At 44.2% G+C, this 26,674-nt stretch overlaps 3 protein-coding genes across 4 annotated transcripts in view; 1 reads left to right on the top strand and 2 right to left on the bottom strand.

Moving 5' to 3' along the window:
- Positions 1-36: 36 nt before the first annotated feature.
- On the bottom strand, positions 37-10,127 carry Las (lipoyl synthase, mitochondrial). Of its 2 annotated transcripts, XM_065434297.1 has the most exons (11): positions 9,966-10,127; positions 9,608-9,774; positions 9,379-9,472; positions 8,963-9,043; positions 8,724-8,880; positions 7,388-7,445; positions 7,147-7,275; positions 5,781-5,926; positions 5,425-5,495; positions 5,109-5,220; positions 37-143 (listed from the first exon to the last, which is right to left on the bottom strand). In XM_065434297.1, the coding sequence occupies exons 1-11, from the start codon at positions 10,014-10,016 to the stop codon at positions 79-81; spliced, it is 1,131 nt and encodes a 376-aa protein (XP_065290369.1). In that variant the 5' UTR covers positions 10,017-10,127; the 3' UTR covers positions 37-78. The 2 variants fall into 2 exon arrangements, with proteins under 2 accessions (XP_065290369.1, XP_065290370.1); XM_065434298.2 differs by lacking the exons at positions 37-143; positions 5,109-5,220; positions 5,425-5,495; positions 5,781-5,926 and adding an exon at positions 5,982-7,050.
- On the top strand, positions 154-4,538 carry LOC135903878 (tigger transposable element-derived protein 6-like). The gene has a single exon (XM_065434311.1). It carries the CDS (start codon positions 3,686-3,688, stop codon positions 4,208-4,210), a length of 525 nt encoding a protein of 174 aa, XP_065290383.1. The 5' UTR covers positions 154-3,685; the 3' UTR covers positions 4,211-4,538.
- A 5,389-nt stretch (positions 10,128-15,516) lies between the features above and the next one.
- fid (fire dancer) overlaps positions 15,517-26,674 on the bottom strand; it is a 51,654-nt gene continuing 40,496 nt past the window's right edge. Inside the window, exons 3-5 of the mRNA XM_065434312.2 lie at positions 24,305-24,362; positions 22,829-23,154; positions 15,517-21,995 (exon numbers count right to left, since the gene is read on the bottom strand). Of these exons, the coding sequence (XP_065290384.1) occupies positions 18,585-21,995; positions 22,829-23,154; positions 24,305-24,362 (3,795 nt within the window). The 3' untranslated portion in view covers positions 15,517-18,584. The remainder of the gene's footprint in view (positions 21,996-22,828; positions 23,155-24,304; positions 24,363-26,674) is intronic.

Consider the following 26,674-nt stretch of genomic DNA (forward strand, 5'->3'; position numbering starts at 1 on the left):
AGTGAAATTACATATTCGTATTAAACTGCCTGACACTTGTTCATGCAACATAGACAGTTTATTTGACTATAATGTAACTTATTGTGGCTGTGATTCCACTTCCTGCCTCTTCTTCTTTAAGTAGTTCGTCACGAAGAATTCACCTGCAGAGAAAACTTGCAAGGTAATATTTTTTCACCCACTTCATTGCATCCACCATGCAAAGTGCACACCTGTGTGCAGGAGTGACGGACCTCTTTTCAGATTTACTGTGGACAATACAATTTATCATTAAAGAACAAATATACTGGGCAAAAAAAAGATAGAAAGGAGATGTTTAAATGTACAGTGAACCAAACACAGTAGATGCCATTCATTTAAATATAGTTAATTAGATCCTGGCCAGAAGTCCTAGCCAGTGCCCATGCATATTTGTGGGCCAAGATCTTTGTTGCTTCGATCCTGAAATTGTTCCTCACTGAGTAAGTTGAACTTCACTTGTCATGCATGCGCCTCACCCTAATCGTGATGCCACTGGCTGCAGAGTCTCCTTTGGCAAGACTAGGGGATAGTGGATACATCAAAGAAATTCCATTACCTGCTGAAAATGCCAGTTTTTGGCCTGCTTTTAGCCGAGTTTCAAGTGAAAATGTCAACTTAGAATGAACGATTACACTCGTTTACTCAAGTATAGCGTGCGCTTTTTATGAAAACTGGTAAAAAATTGCCTGTCCTTTACAATCAGATAAGAAAGCAAAACTGCATTAACAGCTTAACATCAGAGCCACTGTTACTGCCATCATCATTACATGATGGCAAAAGAGCAAGTTCTTGCACGGATCATCTAAGCTAGTGGCAACAGTGCTACGTCACATTTTCAGCATTTCAGAGTGTTACATGGCATGAACTGGCAAATTGGTGTACTGGCTATATGAAAGTCTATGTGGGGGCCACTATCCCTTTCGCAGTGATTGTGGAGACATTCCTACAAATATGGAATATTGAATACAGGGGACTGCATGAAGGGCAACATGTTGTGGCCTGTAGTCATAAAAAGCTTTCTGAGAATGACAACTGGACATATAAAATTTTATTCATAAAGGTAAACGGTGTCATCCTTTCTTGATTGCCAGAAGTGGAGGCATGCTAAATATTGTAATAAAATCTGGTGTGCTTAGGTTTTAGTGAACACTGTTTTCTATTTGAACCCACAAAAACTGGGTGCACATAAGATTTAAGGCATGTGTTGAAATTGGGCAACTGCCTGCTAGGCAGTAGGTGTGTTTGGATGTTCTTCCTACTGGTCCGTTTGATAAATTGATCGATTCTGTCAGTACCATCAGAGTTGAATTAACGAGAGTTGACTGTAGTACTGAACATATATCTTATTCAGATAAATCATGGGGGAGGGGCCAAGAAACATTGATAAAAAGATACAGGGAGAGGCTTGCACGGCTTGATTAGCGTGCTATTCAATACCTCGCAGGACATACACAGCATTTGGCATTCACATGGGCTAAAATAATGCTGTACTTGCATCTCCATATTCATGTGCATCAGGAAAGTGTTATTTACTACACTACATTGTTGACAGTGATTGAAAAATTTAAAGCAGGTGACAGCAACTGATTGTTCAGCATTTCCTCGCTCTGTGGAGAGAACCTCTTTACAGCTGCGCTGTAGTTTTCTGTTTCTATATAGCCTGATCTGGGTTATCCTGAGCTGCAACATAAGATATTGAACACAGATGCCATTGCTGACAGCAGTTGTCTCCATGTAGCAGCAGCTGTTATCATATACTAGTTGCAGGCAGCTGTGATAAAATATGGCATAACTTGACTTCACTGGTGTGGGTAGGTCACGAAATTTAAGTGCTTTTTTTTTGCAACAATGAAAACATCCAGTCAAACTGCAGACGTAAATCTGTGTTTATAGTCCTTTTAAGATATTTCATTGTTCAATGAAGAACTCTTAATGCTCACTCAGTTGGTACTTGCTTTGCGCAGCATTATTCCAGCAGATATTGCTGGTATAGCAAAGCATTTTTGGCTATGTTTGCTTCTCGGCAAACATTAAAATTGGCAACATGCATGGCCCATTTCGAAAGCATGTGCACCTTCATACTGAGGTAACCGTGAGTATATTCAGCATTAAACAGAATAATTGAAGTAATTTATTAAATTTTATATCGAAGTTTTCATATATTCTAACATTCCTAAGTTTTATGTGTATTTGCTCAACTAGCCTAGCTATTTATTTTGAGTATTAGTAGCAAGATTGTTTGTTTCTAAAAACAGAGTGCAAGAGTGAAATCATGCAGACGATGGCACCAAATAGAGGCAGGTACTGGGACCTTTGGCTGGTAACAACAGGAAAAAAAAAATTGGGAAAAACAAATTTTGTCTCTAGATTTCATGCTGATGATCTGGGTTTTCTGCAAACTTTTTGATAGAGATAGACATCCTCCTTCACGGTGTTGAGTGGCTGAGCACCAATCACAAACTCTTAGTTTTCTTGTTCCCGATGACAAAACGCTCTAAGAAACTATAAAAGCAAGCAATGTGAAATATTTCGCAGGTGACGGCAAGTCTACACCGAGTGTGGCGACATATGGCATGTCACTAGCCCACTGCGAGGCAATGTTATCTCTGCACTGCTGTCAAACTGATATATTGAAGTTGCAACCAACATGAAAATACCTTCGTTGTATCCAACATTCACTATATGCACATATTCGTTGCATACTGATATTGGTGAGAAACATTTGACATTTGCTTTGTTATGCTTATGTTCATTATGTTGAAGTTCAACTGTACGCTAGGTGCATTGTACAGCTGCCTGCAGCTTCCGGAATGCCAAACCTATGAAAGTATTTCTGTGTAACAGTCGGTTACAGCTAGGAACTCTGATACACACTGTGCACTGCATCCCACAACAATATGCATGCTCAACGCTTAAGCACTCTTTAGAAAATCAGTGGTGCGATATAAAGGCGGACGAAAACACATACGACAGGGACGGATACCAACTTGGTAACCGAGTTTATTTAGAACAAGAACTTGCTTTCACGCACAGAAATGTCGTGATTATGATAAACATGCTACAGAAGCAATAATGAAGCATGACGCTAAGTGATCAAATGCACATGCTAATCAACAGACATGCGCATATAGTTGCCCAGAAAAAAGTTTGTGTCTGTCAATTAGCATGCGCAGTTCAGCACAAAGCATAATGCTCTGTTGTCCATCCTTCTTGTAGCATGTTCACCATGATCATGTCACTTGCCTATGAATAAGGCGAATTCATATTGTGAATAAACTTAGTTCGAATTTGTTGTCCGTCCTGCCATATCTGTTCTCGTCCACATTTATTCCCTTAAATATGGCACACCAACTACAGTCCAGCCCACTTATAACAGCCGCAGATATAACGAACGCTCGCTTAGTACGAACGAGGGCGGTGCTACCGTCAAAATATATATTGGGGCAATGGCACAGTGTCTCACATAGAACGAACTGTTGTGGCCTCAACACTCGGTTAGAGCGAACGCGAAGCTGTCGGGCCCCTGTAGTTGACCGAGCCGGCGGTCAACTACAGGGGCCCATATCCAGCGACCGAGCCGCTGGATGTGGGCATCATTCATGAGTTCAAGGTGTGCTACCGGCGGCGCGTCATCCAACGCTTGTTGATTGCGATTGATGCTGCCATGCCAGTTCGCATCAGCTTGCTTGCCGCCGTGGACATGTTGAAAGCGGCGAGGATGGAACTCACCGTGGAGTGCATAGAAAATTGCTTCCGCAAGGCGGGTTTTATAGGCCCAGGCACCGAGGATGCCATAGATCACCCTCCGGAAGGCCGGTCACACGAGGACTTGTGGCAACGCGTTGTTGACACGCAGCTGGCCGGACCCGACGTTGCCTGGGACGATTTCGTTTCTGCTGATGACGACACCGACATTGCGGAGCCATGCACTGACGAAGCTATTGTGCGTGAAGTGCGAGCCCTTCCTGACTGCCCAGAGACCGACGAGGACGATGACGAGGATGCTGCTCTACCGCTGGTTGCTGTGAACGCTTCAGCCGCGATCGGTTACGTCGCGTCGCTTAAGGAACTTGTGTGCAGCAGAGGCCTTGGCAATGAACATATTACCGCGCTGGAAAAATTAGAAACGGCAGTGATGCGATCAGCTTTGAAGAAGCAGACATGCATCACGGACTTTTTTCAAAAATAAACTGAACTTTCGTCTCGCTTGCTCTTTTTTCCCGTATTATAGGAGGTCCACTTAGTACGAACTTTGGATACAACGAAGAAATGCCATGTGACGATCAAGTTCGTTATATGTGGGCTGGACTGTAGTTCAAACCAAGATTCGGCTTAACCAGTCACTGCACCCGCAAGCTGTGGGAAAGTAGCTCTTGCATTACTCTTAAGCTCTAAGTACCTCTTTGAGCAGCTTTATGTTAAAAAGGTCAATGAATGATTACGCTTCTTTTTCATGTGAAGTATGGGAACCTTCATAGCCACGCAAGGCTCGCCCCGCGTACACGCACGTGCACACACACGCACGCACACGCACGCACGCACACACACACACACACAACACACACACACACACACACACACACACACACACACACACACACACAGTCCCCATGTCAATATTTTGCAGCACCTGTAAACTTCAAAAGGCCCAAGGCCCTCCTGCACAATACTGCCAAAGCGTGAAAGATTTGATATTGGTGGGTGACAATGATATAAACCCCATGCTGTGAGTGTTGTTAAGGGATTAAAAACAAGAAAATGAAATTGGCACTCTGTTGCATAACAAGCTACATTTGAATGTTGTTAATGTCTGTATGGTCATGTTGTTGCACCACACACACTGCTTTATGAGCTTTTGAGTGGATTATGTTTTCATAGTCGTGGACTATTAACACATTTCACTACTTCAGGAAAGTTCACTAGTCACTGTCTGAAGCAAGTATGACATAACAATGCTTTCTCACAATAGCCAACTATACAGATACCTACTGACTGCTAATAAAGTGCTACTGACTGCTGATTATTAAATTACACAAAAGCACTCACTCATGAGAACATCAACCAGGAAAGTGTGCATGTGTACTGACCGGCTTTGTATGATGAACGAACCAGTGGTCCACTGGCAGTGTAAAGAAAGCCTAGCTTATTTCCAAAGTCTTCCCAGTGCATGAACTTCTCGGGTGTTACATACTCTACTACCTGAAATCAACAGAAGCAACACTACAATGTCTCCTAGAGAAATGTGCATTGCAGAAATGTGTTAAGCACATAACAAAAAAAGCAAATGAAAATGTAGTGCTTGTTAGCGTGTACTGTAATGGCTACAGAAGTTTATCAAGTGATGACCTCACTGAAAAGTGCTATGCAGGCAAGCAAAGGACAAAATTTCAACAAGATAAAAACCTTTAGGTGCCTTTTTGTAGGCTGCATATATTGACCCAGTGTGAAGCAGTCGATGCCAGCATCACGGACAACTGGTAAGGGAAAAAAAATAATGGTTACCAAATGAAGTGCAACATACAAGCATTACACACACAACAATACACATTCAAAACTAGTGCAGTGAAAGATGCATGCTTTCTGACATTCATCTACGTAACACATCTTCATTTAGTATGACTGACACGAGCTGATCAAGGCCAATTAAATTTACTCCAGTAGGTTAAGTTGCAATCAGGTTAAGGTTAGACATGGAACCATGAAAGTGCTACATTGAATGTTCTCTGAAGCGGGGATTTAACGAAATTCTTTGCACCCACCTTCCATAGTCCTTGCAACTTGGCTATCAGTCTCTCCAAAGCCAAGCATCAGCGAGGTTTTCGTCAGGACATTTGGGTTCACCTCCTTTGCATGCTTTAGGACCTTGAGACTTTGTTCAAAGTTAGCTCTTCTGTCTCTGACATACCTTATTGAACAAACATATCCCATGAAATGTGCCAGAATACAAAGTTTATTTGGGGGGCATTACTGACATAATCATTTCGATTTCATTTTTTGTTAGGATGTTGTGTATGCAACCACGCATTGGATGCATAATCCAGCAATTTGAAATAAATATACGTAAATATCAAATTTATCTTTCACAAATTTTCTGGGTGCTAAACCCAATGCAATGGACAGCAAGCAGTATGTTAAAAGAGCCGTAGCCCTGTGATCAACAAAATGGTCTGTGGTATGCACAGCAAATGAGCATACACAGTGTCTGCCCTATGGAGCACAAGGAAATGCTTTCATTGCTTTTGCATATAAATCAAGGAGTTCCGAAGCAATGGTGCAGAATTTAAGCATCTAGAAGAAATGGAAGCTCACAGCACTTAAAAGTAATATGTTTGAAAATTATAGTGTGGTTCACATTCATTAATTCTGCTTTGTTCTCATAATTACCAATAACTTCAATGCAACCAAAACTGCAAAGAAATAGCAACACCTGCAATGTTGAAATGAGTATTGGAAGTAAAGTTCAGTAGTGCTTCAGGTTGAATCCAACTAGATAGGAGGGCGAATCAGAAAGTCTTTTCCTGTATTTTTTATTAGCCAAAATAAGGTACATACAGGCAGTTACAAATATACATACTATTCTACGTACCTCACACTATTTTTCTAAACAGCCCTCGCACCGGTTCAAATATTTGTCCCGTCGCAGCACTCGATTTGAGATGCCCTGTGGTGTGTTGTCGTCAGTCAGCGATGTACACAGCCTCTCCGAATGCTCATTGTCGTGCAAGTTTTCACGGCCTTTTGCGAACTCTCCACACCACCACCTCGCACCTCTCAAAGCCGGACTTCCTTTCCCCATACGTGGGCTGCATTTCCCTGTGGATTTCGATGGTCGTTTGTCCCATGCTCCATAGAAAACAAATCAGATTTTGTTGCTCATACACTGTGGACATGTGAAGCACAGTCACCATCTTCAACAACTCACAGCAGCACTGTGCTGCAGAGCTACCACCAGATACGGCCGGGCTGGTCCAAGAAAGGTTGACCGCTGGGAATGGATATGTTGACTTCGCATTTACAGCCATAATCTGGCTAAAAAAAAGAAATAGGGGCAAAGACTTTTTGATTCACCCTCATGAAATAAGCTACCCATGGAAGAACAAAGAGGAGGTAGTATAAAGAACTTACATTTGTAATTCGGGAACAGTTTCAATGTTGTGTGCATACACATCAAGGCCTGAGCAAGCCACCTCTCCTACGGCCTTGAGGTCGCCAGCAAAATCGCCAGTCAAGCACTCAACAAGAATGGATGATTTCCTAAAAAATACGACAGCACTCAAACAAACGGCAGCAAAAAGTCTCTTGCCTTTGATGTCCAGAAATGTAATTTGCAGCTAAATGAGCAGAATGCAACATCAATAGAACTTACTTCTGCTTAATTCTTCGTACTGTGTCAGCAAAATGGTTTGAGCCGCCATCAGGTAGATCTGAAAGAGCACAGCAGTCCTATGTACTTTTTACCAGAATGGGAATTGTAGTTGTGGTGGCAGCAATAGTCAGTAGCTCTCCTACGTGCAGGAATGTGCAATCAGAACATTGCTCAAAGCACCACTTAATTTGTAGCAAGAGTGACTTTTCATTTAATTGAAATAGGTAATTTAAACCTAAGCTGTAAAGGCTACTTCCTCAAGGCTACAGATCTGTATGAAAGGGATATCAACAGAGGAGCATCAATTTTCCTTTGCTGGGGGTGGCTCATCGTAATTCTCATGTGCAGCTTGGAATCGGTGGGTAATGAAACCCGGATTTATGCAAGGCACTGTGAAATGTAAAAGCACAGCAAACTTGGTAAGTTGGCATGCTTTCATTTTGAAGATTAAACTGAAGCTGCCAGTGTCAGTTTAAGTATGATGTTCGTGTAAACTGAGCAACTGACATACAATTTTCCATACAAACGCAGTGTACTGGCGCAACTGGCAACTACAAAGTTTACGTACTGTCCGTTAACCCACAAGGGTGCTTTATTAACACAGGAGGCATGAGTGAGACACCTAACAATGTCAATGAGCACTTGGAACAAGTGTAATCAATGAAACGTGACAGTAGTGGTTGAACTGTATCATCATATGATCTAGTAACACTGGTTGTAACATGTAGCTACGACGAGCATGTGTGACTGTAGTACTTGATGACTATTATTGTGTCCACTATACTCGAGTCCTCTTGTGCCCTCTACACTTTTGTGCTTGAGCAATACTACAAAAGTCTACACAGGACACACCCTCAGCAGTGGTGACAGATGTTTTGACACCACTGTGAACCATCAAAATTGCTCAATTGCTTAATAGCCATATGCTATTAGCAGCTAACAAATGCAGCTTTGCAGCAAGCTTGCAGTACTTTCAGGATGCCCAGCATAGGCTATAGTTGAGTTGTACAGATGGCCACTGTTATCATCAGGGTTCGTAATGAAGCATGCATGATGAAATAAGTTGTGGTGCCATGCCACCGGAACATTGTATCTAGCACCAGCAGTGCGACTTTTATTGAATCTAAGATGCAATGCACTAACATTTAGATTGCTAATGATAGGAAAAGGTTCATGATGGGCCACCAGAGACCACGGTTACAAATATGTCTGTCCTACCTATGGTTTTCAGCCAGGATTTCTTAGAGATGCTCAGATAGAAGTTCAATGCGAATTTTGTGTCACTTAATTCTAAGCACATGTTCACATAGCCTCAGTAAGAAATACATCAGCATACCATCTCTGTCTACCGAGGTTATTACAACATACTCTAGGTCCCACTCTGCGATTGCTTCTGCAGTGTTCTCAGGCTCATCAGGGTCTGGTAAGGGTGGGCGTCGAGCAGTTTTGACAGAACAAAACCTGCAGGCTCTTGTACATGTGTCACCCAAGACCTGCAATCAAAAAAACTTTGCTCACAGAGCTAACACTCCTTCTGTTGTGCGCTTCTTATACCAACAGCAAACTGTCACACACCATGATTGTTGCTGTGGCAATATTGTCTGGGCCTCCATTCCAGCAGGTTCCGATATTAGGGCAACGTGCCTCTTCACACACCTGAGAGCATTAAACACAGTAAGCACAGCTCACTCAATGCATATGGCACTAGTCCTATATAGAAAGAGTGCACAATAATAAAGGACCATTCCAGCTAACTCTAGAACTCTGAGCTGTTATGCAATAGATAGTACAGTGCTGTCTGAATATATGGATTCAAATACCATAATGTCAGGGCAGAAGGAGAGCTATGCAGAAGCCTGTTAACAATAAAATGTGTGCAAATCAGAGAACCATCATATAAAATCACACATACACAGCACACATTAACTAATGTTGCGGTGTTTTGAAAGCGGCGGATATAGCAATGAGAGCAGACTATGGTGAGTACTCACAGTGTGGAGCTTCTTGCCTCTTAGCGTTCCTTTTAAACGAGAAAAGTGGATTCCTTTAGGAATGTCAACCTTCAGCCACGGCGGTAGCTTCAACCTTAGATAAATGATCACATTGTGCATGCATTAAAGAAAAGGCGGAAGTTTGCACTTTCGCAATAGTAGGATACTTCTTAACACAGTAATAGCGGTTGTAGACATAGCTTTCTGTAGGCATGACAAGATGACTAACCTTTCCGTTTCTCCTGGCGCGCGCTTCAGCTTCCCCGTGTAGTCCTTGAACGTGCTTCCTCTCGGAACTGCACCAGCTATAAAATCTGCTAGGCCAGGTCCACTTGCGATATTATCCTTTTGCTCGCTTGTCAGGCTGCTCTTAAAGCACCGCGATGTCGTTGTGTACTGCGTGCATTAAAAGAGAACCACAGTCTGACGGCTTACTTATGAACAAAAACAAACGATCACTTTCACTGAAAATAAGAAAACGAGCGCATGACAAATCTCATTTCACGAGGCAAAGCACTTAACTACTTATCACAACATGCATCGGTCACCTTGGCGAAGCGTTATCTCAACAAAGTAAACACACTCACTGCTCGGAGAGATTTGGACGCCGCTGCAGCTTGACGGCTGTGTTTCAACATGTTGCAGCTGGTTGGCCTCCTGACAAAGTAAAGAGGTAGCGATTTAGCGGATCAATCTTGCCATATCTGAGGATCCATGGAAGAACAGAAACCATATGGAGGCTGCCATTTGTAAGTGGTGATGACAATGGTGTTGATTGTCATTTCTAATTGTTATTTTTCTATGTAGTTACAAGCTTGTTTAGTATTGAGAGTGAATTTAATAATATTTATGAGCTTTTTTGTTTCTAACACTTAAGATGTGCGATAAATAAAATTCGTGACAGTCATCACACGTCTTTGGCGCTGCTTGTAGTACGCAAAAGCCTATCTTCTGAGATTTGATTTCTGTGATGTTGGCGCCATTTAATGATGCTGTGGTACACTGATACCAACTGGTGTTTTGAAGTTTGCTATTGACTGTCCCCTTCTTTAATGTACTAAACGCAATACAAAGGGGACGAGCTTGGCGTTTTCTGCGCTTGAAAACTAGCGGCGACATCGAAGTGCATCAAAAGTGTGGCCTTTGAGATTGGAAGGCACCGCGTTATTGCACAATCTTGGAAGTCTTAACGATGCTGGAGTACGCTGACACAAACTGGTGTTTTGAAGTTTGCTGTTGGCTGCCCCCTTCTTTAATGTTCTAAACTCAATATAAAGGGGGCGAACTCGGCCTTTTCCGCGCTTGAAAACTATCAGCGACATCGCAGTGCACCAAAAGCGTGGCCTTCGAGATTCGCAGTCATTCAAAACTCTCGCTAATTTGCTGAGTTCGCAACTACTTAGGCTAATGATACTGTTGCATAGATAGCAGTTGGTATGTGTTATTTAGAGACAAAAAGAACGATCGTATATATATATATATATATATATATATATATATATATATATATATATATATATGTGTGTGTGTGTGTGTGTGTGTGTGTGTGTGTGTGTGTGTGTGTGTGTGTGTGTGTATGTTGTGTGTGTGTGTGTGTTTCAAGGAATAGAAGCACATAAAAAATGACTCCTGATGACGCCCGGACACCGGCCGAAACGTCAGTAAAATGCTGTTATTTTCCTACGTGCTTCTATGAACTGTTTCTGTGCCGCATCCTGTGATTCTGTGCTTCAGATATATCAACGATATAGCCGTACGGGTCGCTCAGAACGACACGCGAGATTGAATGTGCTTGCGGAGTACATTATCTACAGGCATGTGGCGACTTTTTCTTTCTTTAAGCAAGCACACGACAATGACGTGGCCGCTTTTAAATCTAATAGCAGTTATATCTAGGATGCTTGTGTAAAAGTTAGGAAGCGTATATTGCGCTCAAGCTGGTATAAAGAGGAGGGGGGAGGGCAGTTGGCATGCGTTGCGAAAGAATAAAGACTAGAAAATAGAAAACAATACACAGTTTTTTTTGTTTTTTTTACACTATACATATTTTTTTTTTACTCAAAGCTATGAGCGTAGCGATCGTGGCGTTTTAGCCGAGGAATTCGTAGTCGGGGCGAATATACTCTGCCGCTATGTGAGTTTACCGTATACTCACTGTCCCTGTGCTTGGAGTTGTCCACTAATTTGCCTTCGCTCTACGATTTGCTACCCTCCCCGTTAGTTCACATTGAGGGTAAACAGCGACCGCTCCGTAAAGCTGTTACTCCTGGTTTTGATCCTCGGACAAGGACGAAGTTTGTTTGAACTGCGAAATTTTTTTTTCCGAGAAATTCTTATGAGTTTCCTGCCATACGGTTCCTTTATAGCGAATTCGAGCTATAATAGGATGGATGACAATTTTCCTTTCATTATCGAACCTTCCTCCACTTTGCGGGTTTCGGCAGAACTGATTCGCCATTAGAATATTTAGTTCAATGTTCACTCCATGTCTGCACTCAACCTAATGTTATATGATGTGCCTCAATTGGTTTGCGGTGACCATCGCTGTCCTGCATAAACATAGTGAACTAGGTTATGGCACTGGATTAAAAGAAAAAGAAAAGTTGCAGCTTGCCATGTGCATCGAAAACGGCGTGGTACACGCCTTCAAAAGCAGTGACTACCTGTTATAGGGCTCTCAAATGCTGTCAAGCAGATACCCAAGCCGAGAAAAACTTCGCCACTTAATCAGAACCGCAGCCGCAGGTGGGACCTTAAACTTTCGCATTCAGTTCCCTTTTGCGCTTCCGTGGCAGACGACGCGGCCGCTGTGATCACGTGATCCCTCATACCACGTCACGCCGATGGCGGCGCCAGCTTTTCCAGTGGTGGAGCTCGCTCCCAATACTCTCCGCTCACACCAGTGCACCACCAACCATTTGCATGCAGCTATAGCTCTACAAGAATGCTAGCAAGCGTGCACACAAAGCCTTCTTTTGCCGAGCTTTCATGTCGTTGGTGCCTCTGGGAAACGCACTAATAATAATAACAAAAAATTCTTCATCAACGCAGTTCTCTGCAGCGCCTGAAATATGAGTGAACGCTCAGCTAAGACTGTGTGATAAATAATTACAACAAAATGAATTTCGTTAGCTTCTTTCTTGGCTTGCTGTCCGCGCGTTTTGCCGACCAGGAGAAGAGGCGGGCAGAAAATATGTGGAGCATGCAGTTAATGCGCGGCATTCTAGTTCTCCAGCAGAAAAAGTACAACGCACCTTAATTAGTCACCTTGAATGCTATGATCAGTAGCGGTGCACAGCAGACGACTAAAGACGCTATGGGTCTGCCTAGTCGAGAATGTTGTATTTTTGTCGACATGTCCGTCGAATAAAAAACGTGTGGAAAGAGTGTGGAACTTTACAACAGTTACCTAAAAAAACTCGCCATGCGACATAGACATTACGCGATACAAATTCACCATACGGGGTCGGCGAATGTAGTACGTAACCAAATCAACACTACCATGGCATTGCTATGAGGCAGCCAATTAATGAAGTAATTGCCGTGTACAGACATAGTACCATGGCGCTTACCTGCTTAGATGTCATTTGCAGCGAAGCGCGCTGACAGGCGGTCATTTTTTTTTTCCATACCTTTTCATGGATGCGAAGCCACTGGTTTGAGGGAGCCGTTGTCGGAGAGGCGCGGGCACGAGCCCCTCTATTTAAGGAGGTTGTGGGTGCAGACAAGAAATGATATATACTAGCGGCGCTCCGTGGGCATTCGTGGAGCAATTGATTAGGTATGGACCGTGTTTTTATCCATTGTTTTATCCGTCCAAATAGCACCCCCAACCCCCTCCTTCGCCCCATTTTCCATTCGATGTCTTTTTTGGAGTCTAGTTGCGTGTGCGTTTGTGTTTCAACATCGAGTATAGTGGGATTAAAGCTCTCGCGCACCAATCTTTGGGTGCGCGCAAAAGAGCGCGATTGGAAAATGTCGCAAAATTTAAAGCCACGCGGCATATTCAGGGAAGAAACATAGACCCTATGCTGAAAACTAAAAATAAATGCATTTCCTTCTGGCTGTATACCTCTTAAAATGTGACGCGTTCCGCTTATATGGTTTCACAGTACATATAGTCGCCGCCACTTATAGAAGTGGCTTCTGTGGGTAAAACGGGCTGTTATAGTCATTGTATGGTATGCAAATCTATATGTAATAAAAAACGAGGTGGGAGGAAGTGAAAGAGAGTTCGTTTCAAGCACAAGTCTTTTTTATCGCGATGGCAATTATAGGGGCACTCCAGGCGAATTTTCGCCATCGGCGTCGCCGTAATGTTCCGTATGTATTGCTGCGGCTCGAGGTGGCGTTTGGGCAAGGAATCCAAGCCAAGCCCATCGACGAGTACGTCCGGTAGTATGAATGAAGGAAAAAGGGCTTATTTACATTATTTAAGCTGGCTGCACATACGGAAGCCCACTCCCCATGTAGGGGCATATTAAACGACTGAATTCACATAAGAACACGTCAGCACCACTTCACTGCACCAAAGGTCTCCGGTTTTAATAGCGTCGTCTTCCCTAGGTGACTCGACTATGGAATCTGATGACTGTGTCGCGGCCATTCACAATCGTCGAATCGGTCCCGATATCCCGTCCATGATGTCGCACCATTCCACCGAACTACGCCTCCGATGTTGTACTTTCGCCTCCGCATATTAGGCAACTTAATAATAATAATAATATTTGGGGTTTTACGTGCCAAAACCACTTTCTGATTATGAGGCACGCCGTAGTGGAGGACTCCGGAAATTTTGACCACCTGGGGTTCTTTAACGTGCACCTAAATCTAAGCACACGGGTGTTTTCGCATTTCGCCCCCATCGAAATGCGGCCGCCATGGCCGGGATTCGATCCCGCGACCTCGTGCTCAGCAGCCCAACATATTAGGCAACTTGGGAATCCGAGGTCGAAGCTGTTCCCACGGTAGCATTCGAGGCTAGCCCTTTTCAATCAATCAATCAATCAATCAATCAATCAATCAATCAATCAATCAATCAATCAATCAATCAATCAATCAATCAATCAATCAATCAATCAATCAATCAATCAATCAATCAATTTTATTTCCTTTGGATAGGAGGATTACGGGACTAAAAGCTTGAGCAGCTTGACGAGGTTCAGTTCAGTTCGAGGGATATTTTATTGACCCGTCGACAGTCAGCGTCAACGCTGCGTTGATTCCTACATAGGCGCTGATAAATGGGTGGGGTTGCCTCGTGGCAAGCGTCTAATTGACGCCTTTTGCCACGTTGAGACGTAGCATTATGTATGTATGTATGTATGTATGTATGTATGTATGTATGTATGTATGTATGTATGTATGTATGTATGTATGTATGTATGTATGTATGTATGTATGTATGTATGTATGTATGTATGTATGTATGTATGTATGTATGTATGTATGTATGCATGTATGTATGTATGTATGTATGTATGTATGTATGTATGTATGTATGTATGTATGTATGTATGTATGTATGTATGTATGTATGTATGTATGTATGTATGTATGTATGTATGTCTTCGTGACGGACGTATCTGCAAAGTAGATGCTTTACTATTAGTCATGTTCTTGGTAGAATTATTCTTCACATTTTTGTAGGATCGCAGCGCGCAAACAAAAATTATCATTTCATTTGCAACGCCTCTCTTTTGCCTTAAATCTTCGATGGCTATTAAAAAATTCTAGCTAATATTAGTGCCCACAATCTGAAAGGGATGTAATTCACTGGCGCCGCTCTTTATGGGTAGCACAGTGGCGCCTGTGCGATGCCATTACAGGCTCTTCCCCAACTGTGTAGGGCCTGTTAAAGCTTTTAAGGCAGCCAGAAATTTTGCCGCACCCTTGTATGTCGCGTTAGGTATGTCGTGCTATGTGCCTCGATTCACAAAATCTGTAACGTATGTAAGAGAAATGGATACCGGTGGCCCGATAACGGTGTTTTATGGTGCTTTTGCAACGCACTGTTCGTGAGGATTCTTTCGCACCGGATTTGCACTGTAGAGCGTGATTGGATTTACACCTGAAAAATGAAAATGAAAAGGTTGTGTTCACCATTACAGGAGATGCAGACACACCCACGCCGCTCTGTGAAGTCTGAATGAACAAGGTGTTTATTTACATCCTATTTACAAGGTTTAGTGACATCATAATGTAAGCATAAAAAAGTCGTTGTAGTCACTGAGGCGGATAATCGAGTAATAATAACGTGTCAAATCACTTTCTATGCCCTAACGCAACTAATACAAGAAGAAACGGAGAAATTTGGCGTTGCGAAACAGCCAACTAAGTATCTCATTGGTGCGAAAAATGGTTTGTAGCCAGATACAGATCGGGGTAAGATCAATTCCAATGACTTTTTCTTGATGATTATGACGTTTCTGCGTGGCAAGCGCCACGTTATGCATCTAAAACACGGAATATGACATATGAAATATATTGTGATAAATATACACGAGGAGTAATTTCTGCTCTCCAGCTATGGTATATGTACAGGATTAAACTTCTTGCTATAGCTCACTTGAAATAGGCTACGAAAGAAGTTGATCACTGCGTACGTTGATCTTAAAGGCATGCTTTGAGTAATATAATAGATTGGTGGGCCGTAGTCAACAGTGCTAACTCTGTCTGAATTCTTGTTTTCAAGAAACTGAAGCACCTAAGGCGCCTTATAAGACACCCGTATAGTAAATCACACCCAGATTCCGGACAACAGAAGCTAGAGGCACATGTACAGTCGTGCACACACTCAGCACCAAAGCGCTTCAAGCGCTTTCTGGCTTGTAATGAATTCGGAGCTTGCTTTTTCTGGTGACATCTCTAAAAAAAGAAGTTACCTTGAGATGCCTTTGTGGAATACAAAGGTCGCGTCAGCCAATTAAATAGCTGCCTATATAGCTCCCAATACTATTGAGGAGCCGGCCTGTCAATAGCAGTACACAAAGTTGGGCATTCGGCACTGATTTAGAGGCCGCCTGGTGAAAGTTCCACAACCACTGTGCTGTTCTCTTAATACATACGTTCAACTTCTGAACGCTCCAGCATTTGCAGACAAATTCAAGGCAAGCTTTGGACTCCCATCGACTTCCTATGCGTCGCACGTTTGTCCGTTTTGTGCACAACAAAGGCTGCTACACCACAAATTGAAAGCAATGACCATCTATGCCTCATTCCTCTGGACTATACCGTTTGGAACATCAAATTAAAAATGGACAGGTTTTAACTTAAAATTCAAGCATTTATTGCCTCGAAAAAACGCTTTTTTTGGTCGACGCTGTTCTGGCGACCAAAGTACAAGAGAGTTTTAATCGCGTTTGTTTTGGCGTTGTTTATAGATGTTTGTCCATCCAAATTGCATTACATGCTTGTATGCCGTAGCATGTCTTTTCTTTTTAAACTACATTATCTGTCCCTTTGCATTAAATGGAGTTACCGGAAGCTTGTTGCCTTCAGCCCCTTCATCAGAATTCCCCGCTTCGAATCTTCTCGGCGCGCTGCACACGATATCTGGGTCACTCTGGGAATAGGAAAAGAGACACACCGACGTAATCAATGAACGTCAAGTTAGTTGATTATGCCCAACGTTCCAGAACGTTGACAAGGACTGTCCTCGACGAACAATAATAATAACGAAACAATAACAGCAAAGAATTGGAAGGGAAAATACGGAATATAAAAGAGTGATCGACAAGAAACAACAGCAAAGAGTTCGACACCTGCATTAGGAACGGACAATAATAAAGCCTAAACTCTATTTCTTGATTTGTTTTGTTGTTCCGTCTTAGTCATTGTTTACTTTAGTATTTGTTGTTGTCGTCGTGGTTGTTGTTGATCTTTAAGCTCCCATGTACTACATAAAAGCCGGCAGACTTCGTGTAACCTTGCAGATTGTCACCTGAAATTCCAGAGAAGCAGAGTTGATACGAAGGAACCACAGGGCTGTTTTCACGGCAAAAGGCGTTTCTCGTTTCAGTGGAGTATTTTTGTAGTCCTCGTGTACTTTTTTCACCCCCTCCGCATGGCGCACAGCTGTTTGCGCCAGCGGCTTTGTACGCTCAATCGCTTACATTTGACCATTTTAACACTTATGAGCCTTGAAGAATACTTAAAGCGGTTGAAGTCAAGCGTAAGGTACCTTCCTTACATGTGTGCAAGGCGTAAAGCGGAAATGGTGAGCCAATTGTTTACAGCATTTCGAAATGTAATCCACTGCTCAAAGGAGCATTTTAATTAGACACCGGCGGTATACTGGAAATGTCCTACGACAGTCTTAAACCCAAAACTTTAATATTTCTCCAGCACGTTCCTCCCATGATTTATACGATTCCAACCAAGTTTATTCTTGATATGATCAACAAAGTTAGGAAAATGAGGCAATGAGCGACAAGTAATTTCCCAAAACTCGCCTAATGACCTCACTCAGTTGTAACTTTCCGCGCACGTATACCTTAACACGTCCAACATACATGCTGCTCAAATTTAATCGTGCTAGCTCTTAAAGTTATTTCAAGAACATTTTGCCGTCATTTGGAGCGGACGTTAAAACGGACGTTTTGTGGAGCAGACGCTCTCTCCCGCATATACTCTCAACAGCAGCTTTGCTCTAAAACCATCGATGTCTGTTCTCACTACAACTTTCATTATCCTAACCCGTGTGCTCGGGAGCTTCATCATCTTGTCTTTTACTGTAACTATGTATGGCCTCGCTCAAATGAAGCTTATTAAGACTCAAGCTTAAGGCTAGCTACCTATAGATCGCTTTAGTATGATATATGCAGGCGGTGGTGGTTAATGCTCTCTTATTTGCTCACAATATGACTATTACTGAGGCTATACAACTTTCACAATTCGCAATCGATTGCATTTTTCGTTGGCTGCTGCATAAGGCTGCTTCAAATGTACAAGTACTTGTATTTTTTTAAGTGTGTGTACGGCTGTACCTCGCATGGTGACAACTCTTTAGGCTTCTCCAAACCTACGCCCAACCTTAGTAATTTTAGCTTTCAGGCTTAGAGATCAGTTCAATCAACGTGTGTAATCGAAGTACAGGCAACTATCGTCTCCGATGTTATAAACAACAATGTCCTCCAAACACACCACGTCTTCTGGACGTCCCCGTAGATCGACAATGCACTGCAGTACGATCACGCGCATGCGTTCTATATTGTCCACACCTGCACTTTTTCAGCGATCACACACCAGCTTGCTCGATCATAGTACGAAGAGATTATATGAAGGTTATCGACGTACTTGTCGATCAAGCTGTCCAGTTCCCCCTCACGAAACACGTGATAGTACCTGTGGAGCATCAGTGAACTTCCACCACCGTCGGTGTCCTGCAGGGACTCTTGAGATGACGATAGCGAAGCGGACTCCTTCCTGTCGAGGCTTCCCTTTGCCTCCGCTGACGTCTCGTTTTCTCTCCCGTTGCCACCGGCATCCACTGGAGCCTCTATTTCAACGACGGCTTCTTTTTCAGCGTCATCGTCGTCATCAGCTGTGGCGGTCGTGGGACTTGGACACTGCAGCACGGTTTGGAAGCTAGCGGTTGAACTGGAGCCGTTAGAGGTACTGTTCACTAACCTTTCAACTGTCAGTGAGTCGTACGTCGGCGCCGCGCTTTCTTCGACTGCCGGCTCGTTGCAGGAATCACTCTCCTCGCTGTAGTCTTCGACGACAAAGTTGAATGCTGGACGTTCGTCTTCCACGTCGTCTTCTGCAGTGACCTGTGGTGCATCGTTCACCGCTGAAGCAGCCGCGCTTTCATTGTCATTTCCTTCTTCAAAAGAAGTGCTTTCAGTTTGATTCTCGTACTCATGCTGTTGATCCGGTTTTGCGAGCTGCGGTTCCGTATCTATCGGGGAATTTTGCTCTTCACCGGGCACATCGGCCTTCTCGTGTTCATCATGCGGTTCTTCTTCACTGCATTCCTCTATACTTTCTAAAGAGTCGTCTGGCGAGCTGTCCTCGGTTGTTGTCGGCTTGCGTAACGATACGCTTGCATTAATAGTGTTATCCAGACTCACATCAGGTGTTCCACACTGCTGATTTATTGATGTTTCGACATTAAGAATTACCGGAGTATCATCTGCATCCATCGAAAGCACAGTCGGCAGCAAGTGCTCCCAGTATTTTTCGCCAGGCTTCGACTGTTGCATGCCCCCACAACTGCTTTGCGCGAATGGCGACGTTCTTTTGATAACTGTAAGCTTTATGGGTGTCTCACTGCAGTCAACGTCCTTCTCTTCAGTTTGTACCTCTGTGCCCTTTTTGTACACGAAATCGCCAGGGAAGTCTGTACTTTCCGGCATGATGTCATCTGCTGGGAATACAAACGAGATAAGGCCAGCACCGCTGTCAGTATTGAACATCGACTTGGTCAAGTCTTCATTTGTGTCCGGTTTTTCGTCGATTGTACTAACGTTAGACAATGTAGGCGATGCACCGTCTGTCTTCTCGATCCAAAACTCTGGCGATAGTGGGCTCGTTGAGCTATATTCTGGACGAACGTTAAGTGTTTCGAGTTCGTTCTCTGAAGATGGAATTTCGGTCTCGGGTTCCAAGGTGCCTTCGGAGCTGGATGTCGTACTTTCCGGAAACCTGGGCGAGCTGGGATCATCGGTGCTGGGACAAGTGAAGAACGTCTGAGTCTGCTGCGATTCGCTGCTTGTGGCGAGACTGTCATCCTCGTGCACCGTGTCGGGCGCCGTGCAGTACGGATCGTCCAGATCTGCCACGTCGAACTCAATTTGCGGAATATCGTCCTCACAGCAACTGGCGTCACCACCAGCAGCTGTGCAGTCGGGATTGGACATGTAAGATTCCGTGTCTCCTGACTCGCTGTCGTTATCCCCGATTTCTCCGATCGACTCCGCATCTTCCGGCTGCTGGGGCGAGTCCGCCAGGTTTTCCCACTGCTCCACGTATATGGTATCTGTGCACTGGGCGAACGATACAATGGCCCCTATTACGTCACGAATCACCACGGCTTCGCAATCGGAGAATTTCTCGAGATACTGTCGCGGAAACGCGCCCAAGAGAGGAGGCGAGTTCTTGGGCGCTGATTTAAACGTCGGCGAAAACTCGGGCGACGACGCTTCTTGTGCTCCCAGCGTAATGCTGAGTGGCGATGCTCTGAGGCTGCTTGTTGTAGCCCTTTGAAGTTCCTTCCGTTGCATGATAGCTTCGATCTCACTACTGCTACGCTGTATCACAGAAACGATCGACTCCTCACTGTCCACACTGGTGTCACTTTGCAGGCTGCTGCATTTTCGTGACCTCACAGAGATAATCGACTCTTCTGAGTCTTCTGACACGTTCCGGCTGCGGGGTGTTGTGGGAGACGCGCACATCGAAGCCGATGCCGAAGCGGCCGAGAACCGTCTGTACTGTTTTCTCGGCTCAGCTCCATTGTTCGTACCGACGCTCATGCTTCGCTTCACTACCCTGCGTCTGCTCTGAAGCACACGACATGCTTCTTCGTCTTCCACAAAAATGTCAGAATCAAAAGAGTCTTTAGAACGCTCTTGGTATTCCGTCTTGACGAGAGGAACTTTCAAGTTCTCGACGGGTCTTTCTGGAACCTGGGTTGATTCTTCTGTGAGGGTGTGGAGATCAGGCATGGAATAGTACGTTGACATGGGAACGTCCTGCTTCTTCTCGCCAACTCTGGACCGCTTCTCCTCCGCTTCGCCCAGGGAGCATTGGTTGTAGAAATTCTTGAGCAGCGACTTTTCTTGTAGCCTCTGACCACCGAGGCGCATCCGCTTCCGAGCGAGCTGCGCCGCGCCAGCCCTGCTCACCTTGGTCGAGATGTAGTCGTGCACAGTAGTCGTCGATGTCGCGCTGATCAGGCACTTTTCCAAGTTGGCATTGTTATTGAACGAGTTAAACCAGTTCTTTGTTCGACAGCCGTTGAAGCCCTTTGGTGGCGATTGCAGGTATCCGAGCTGTTCTTTGACTATCGACGACAGCTGCTCCTCGCTCAGGATACTGTTTCCGTTCGCTATGTCCGTCGTGGTCAGCTGCCTGGACAAGTTGGTAGTGGGGTTGATGTCCTCGTCACCGGCGCGGCTGCTCGACTTGTCCTCACTGTCCCGCCCCTCACTCGCCTCCGGTTCTTCGGGTGACTCCTGGCTCTCCACCATGGTAGGCATCAGGTAGTCCTCGCGTAGATGCTCGAACCTGGCGCAGCAGGACGCCGTTGACTTTGAGCGCACGATGCCGTTCTTCTCCTCCACTATCCTTTTCAGGTACTCGCGCGGGTCACTGGCCGTCGATATGCGCTTCTGGAACTCATGCGAACCCTCTTTCCTGCGCCGCGCTCGCAGCATGGCGGGAATGATGCTGAGGACGTCGCCTAGCGAGCGAGACTTCCCGTGGCCGCGGACGAACCGCTCGGCGGCACCGTCGAGGCCCGAAGGCGGCCTGCTTCGCGCTGCAGAAATCTCCTCGATGGGCAACTCGGCGTCAAGGTGACGCAGTTCGATGAGTCCGTCGTCCTCGTCCTCCTCTTCCTCAGGTGCCTCGGCAGCGGCGCACGCATCGGGCTGGGGCTCTTTTTCGGCCCCCTGGGAAGAGAAAAGTTGAGATTAGAGGTCAGGTGTTCACAGAGGTCATTCATCAGCAGTTCGTGAATTTCGACCCCCTGACACTACTTGCAGTCATTGGCATGTGCCCTACGTCACGTCAAATCACAATATTGCGACTGTAACGTTTTACGACGGACAAACACATCCTGGGATAACAGTACTCGCACACGTAATGACTTTGTTTGGCGCTTGTGAAAAGGATGAATTTTGAGGTATGATTGGTGTTGTGCCTGACACATACTCCAAAATAAGGTTTGTTTTACGTGTGGTAGCAAACTTGTACCATACAGGAGCATTCAATGAAAGACTTGCAGTATATGTGCTGTGTACATATCACATCGCATTGCTGCATTGTTTTGTGTGGTATATCTGGTCTTTTCTGTCTTTTCCGTTGTAACAGTGTCGTGTGCGTGTCGAGCAAATGAAGGCATGTTTCGTTTATCTTTTTTTTTCATGGAGAGTCACACAGTAAGGCTAGTTCATTAGATTTACTGGCTTGCTTTTGCAAGCCTCTCTAAGTCATCTACAAATAAGAGTAGTTAACTTACAGTATATCACACCAGTTACAATGAAATGAATGAATGAATGAATGAATGAATGAATGAATGAATGAATGAATGAATGAATGAATAAATAAATAAAAAAATAAATAAATAAACATCGCGATGTAGTGCGGGTAGGCTAACCAGTCTGACATGTGTATGCAGAGCGTTCAGCCTTACGGGCGAGAACGCAGACTCTCGTCCTTCTATCGTCGCGTCCACGCTGTATGCGCACGAGGCAAAGAAAACATATGCAGGCGGGCTGAGTACCTGCGGCGAGGTGACCTTGCTGTCTGTGGAGGCGGTGGTGGTGTTGTCCGAGAACCATCCTCCGCGGCAACTGCTGTAGAAGTACGGCCGGGACCGGTGGTTGCTGGAGGACAGCTTGCGCAGCGCACGGCGCATGAAGCTGTAGCACGTCTCGCCGGGGCTCGACAGGTCCGTGCCGTCGACGCTGCCTCGGCGGCGGCGACCCGATCGCGCCGGCGCCGCCGTGTCGCTGTCCGAGGCTGGCGGGTTGTACGACTGGTAGACCAGCAGGTCATCTTCGCTCGTCGTTGTGCTGGTCATCTCGCGTTCCACTGACGAGCCGCGGTCTGCGTGACAAGTCGCGATTTTCTTAGCGTGTGTGGGACCAACTGCGCCTGGAGCGTTTGGAGGCGACAGTCGGATTCGTCACTTCGCACTTGTCGAGATGCGGAGATGCTGAAGCTCCGTGACGGGCACAAAATACAAGTGTACAAGGAGCGACGCGGATAGGGTAGAATGCATTGTAGTGGCTAGATTTATTACCCTGTGCAACTCGATGTACAAGGAGCTAGGTCAATTTTGGCGCCGGTGGACATCTTAGTCATCGGGCTTGAATTGGCTAATTATCCATCAGCATCACCATCATCATCATCAGCCTGGCTACGCCCACTGCAGGGAAAAGGCCCCTCCCATACTTCTCCAACTACCCCGCTCATGTGCTAATTGTGGCCAAGTTGTCCCTGCAAACTTCTTAATCTCATCCGCCCACCTAATTTTCTGTCGCCCCCTGCTACGCTAAATATCCAAAGTGATACAAACAATGGCTCACCTGCGTTTGTGCTTTGTACGTCCTGTGCGGAGTACGATGTACACGAGCACAAATCATGTCCAGAAACGAAGAGCAATCGCGCTCATCATAAGGGAAGACAGTTTTGTACAATCGAGGCACTACAAATAGCTCATACTCCTGTATACCCCCTTCTCCTTCTCTCTCTTTCTCTGTATAGACGGGTTGGCAAATCTACACAAGCCTCATTGATTTTATACATTCTTAAACAAATGTACACCGTTCGGGTCGTATCTTGCCATACAACCATAATCGTCGTCTGTCTTGCTTGCGTTTCCTTTCTTGAATACGCTGCGCTCGCAACCTTCCTGTCGAGAACGCTCTGTCGTGCTTAGAACGCGCATGTCGTTTGTGACTTGAAAGTACGGGGCTCGCAGCGTTAAAGAAAGAAAATGCGGACAAGACAGATGACGATTATTGCTGTGTGGCAAGATACGACTCAAAAGGCGTGATTTTACTTAAGGGTGTAAGGAGCAATTAGCCTGATGAATTTGTTTAATGCCTGCATTCTGAGGCCACGTGTAAATTTATATTTCCATTTTTCTTTTCGTTCCTTCATGCCTTTTATTGATTAAGATTTTAGTAGGACGTTTCATCACTCACTCATTCTCTGCCGTTATCGCTCTACTCAGACTGAGAAGCATGCTTACCCTCACTGCTGCTCTTCGTTGGCTGCCGGTAGGGGACGAGCACATCTTGAGACTCGAACTGCACGAAATAAACACCAGCTGATAGTCAGTCGACCCACTTTTTCTTACGGCGCTTGCCGCAAATGCTTGCAATTGCATTCCTAAAATGTGTGTAAATTGGTTTATATATGCATGAGTATCGGTGCACGCAGGTGGTGAAGCGACAGGATGGAATGAAATGATAACAATGTAGGAATGTTTACCATTGTTTACAGCTACAAGTTGAAACTTCTGTGAAGCCTTAAGGAATAAATGTGTCAGTACACGTTCTGTTCACTTATTTACACGACGGACTGCCATTGTTACTGAGTGGCTGTCAGGTTCCTCTGCTGAGAACAATGTCGATGGTTCGATCCCCGCTGCAGTGGCTGCATTTCGATGGGGACAGAATGCGAAAGCGATCGTGTATTCAGATATAAATGAATAATGCCGAACCCTAGGTGGTCCACATTCACCCAGAGTCCTCCAAAATGGCATGCCTCATAGTCAGTTGATGGCTTTGAGAAGTAAAACTACAGAACCTATTTTTCCTTTATGACGTCCCTCATAACTAAATGTGAGGTTTTTGTACCTTAAAGCCGATATATATTTTAATATCATATTCGCATTGAGAAAAAAAGCGAGAAAGAACAAACAACCGAGGAAACCGCCAGTGGTATGGAAAACTATATGTATTAAACGTTTTACATGCTTCAGCATACGTAACTGAACACATCGGTTTTTTTACGGCGCTTGCCATAGAAGCACTTGGAGATATGTCACGTGGTATGAAAAGTACAAGCAAACAAAATAACTGCGAGAGCACGCTTCGCTATCGTATCTATTAGAAATTGAAGGTTATGACGCTTCATGTTTTCCTGTCGAGGCGAAACAGTTAATTCTGTTGTAGAATGGAGTTAGGCTATGCAAAACGCGTAATCTTCCCGCCTTTCGCGCTTGAAGTTCCAAAGCTCACATGGCGTGATGAAAGCTTACACTGCCATGCCTATTCTAGAATGCGCTTGCAAAATATTCTCAAATGCAATGGTGAATAATGAGGTATCTTTAAATATTCTATAGAGCTAGCCTGCTAATACTATCGGCGCGCTTGTGCTTGTTCATAGAGCGCTAGTTGTGCTGACACGAACCTAATTGCTTGGACTAGTGCTAACCACTCTTTCAACTTTCAACTTTCAACTTTATTTCGCATTTTCCTTCCTTTCTACAGCAAAACAAATGCAAGGGCAGGAACAAAAGCTGCACCACCGCAGCTTGACGAGGTTCCTGTCCCCTTTCTTTGACATCCAGTTGCATCAAATTCACAGATAGAATGTGTTACATATGTACAAAATAAATTGCTATTATACATGCATCCATATTCGCATCAAAACATACATAACATTTATACATATTCACATCCGTGCACATACGTACCTGCACCTACCCAACATCTATACATATTTAATCTGTACACGTAGACATACATCTATATTAAAAAAAGAAAAGAAAAAAAGATCATACACAAATGATAAGGAACACCTGTAAAAATATACGTTAAAAATAATACCAACAATTTTACTCAGAATGTAACGGCAACGTTCAGCGAAACATAAGAAGAAATGCGGAAAGATGGAAAAGAGAAGCATTTGACCATAGTAAAAATTGGCACACCTTATAATTTAGAAAATTTGACCTTTATTAATTAAACTTAATTTCAATGCCTTTCGCGTAATAGCGTTTAGTTCTGTATGGGAAGCATATATCACGTCTGATATTCTCGGCATCTGGCACTGCAATCGCCTGAAACCGTAATTAGCTCTTATGAAAGGTAACACTCACTGGCTCCGTTTTCTGAATTCGTATAACGCTTCCTTTGATTTCACTAAGTTGCACAAATTTATGAAAGCCTTGTTGTTACACCGAAAATCTTTAAAAAATTTTAAGACTAGGTTATAATCATAAAAATATTCAATAGGAAGCCCATTAGGAGCGCGAAATATCTCGAGTATATGTGCATCAAACGGTGCGTTAAAATATTGTCGGACGGTTTTCTTTTGTAATGTTTTTAAGCTTCGAATGTTTGCTTGCGATGTCGTACCCCCATACTAGATTACAACAGCTTACATGTGAAAAGAAGATGCTATTGTATAACATCAGTTTTACCTTATAAGGCAGCATGTGTCGTAATCGACAGATTATTCCAGATGCCCTCGGCAAAGTGGACATAATACGATCAACATGTGCATACCAAATGAAATGGCTGTTAAAAATTACTCCTAACGTTTCTACATTATCAACTAATTATATCCTTTCTGTGCCGAGATAAAGAACAGTATTGTAGTTTACCTGTTT

Source organism: Dermacentor albipictus, chromosome 3 (genome assembly GCF_038994185.2).
Source record: "Dermacentor albipictus isolate Rhodes 1998 colony chromosome 3, USDA_Dalb.pri_finalv2, whole genome shotgun sequence".
Lineage (NCBI taxonomy): Eukaryota > Metazoa > Arthropoda > Arachnida > Ixodida > Ixodidae > Dermacentor > Dermacentor albipictus.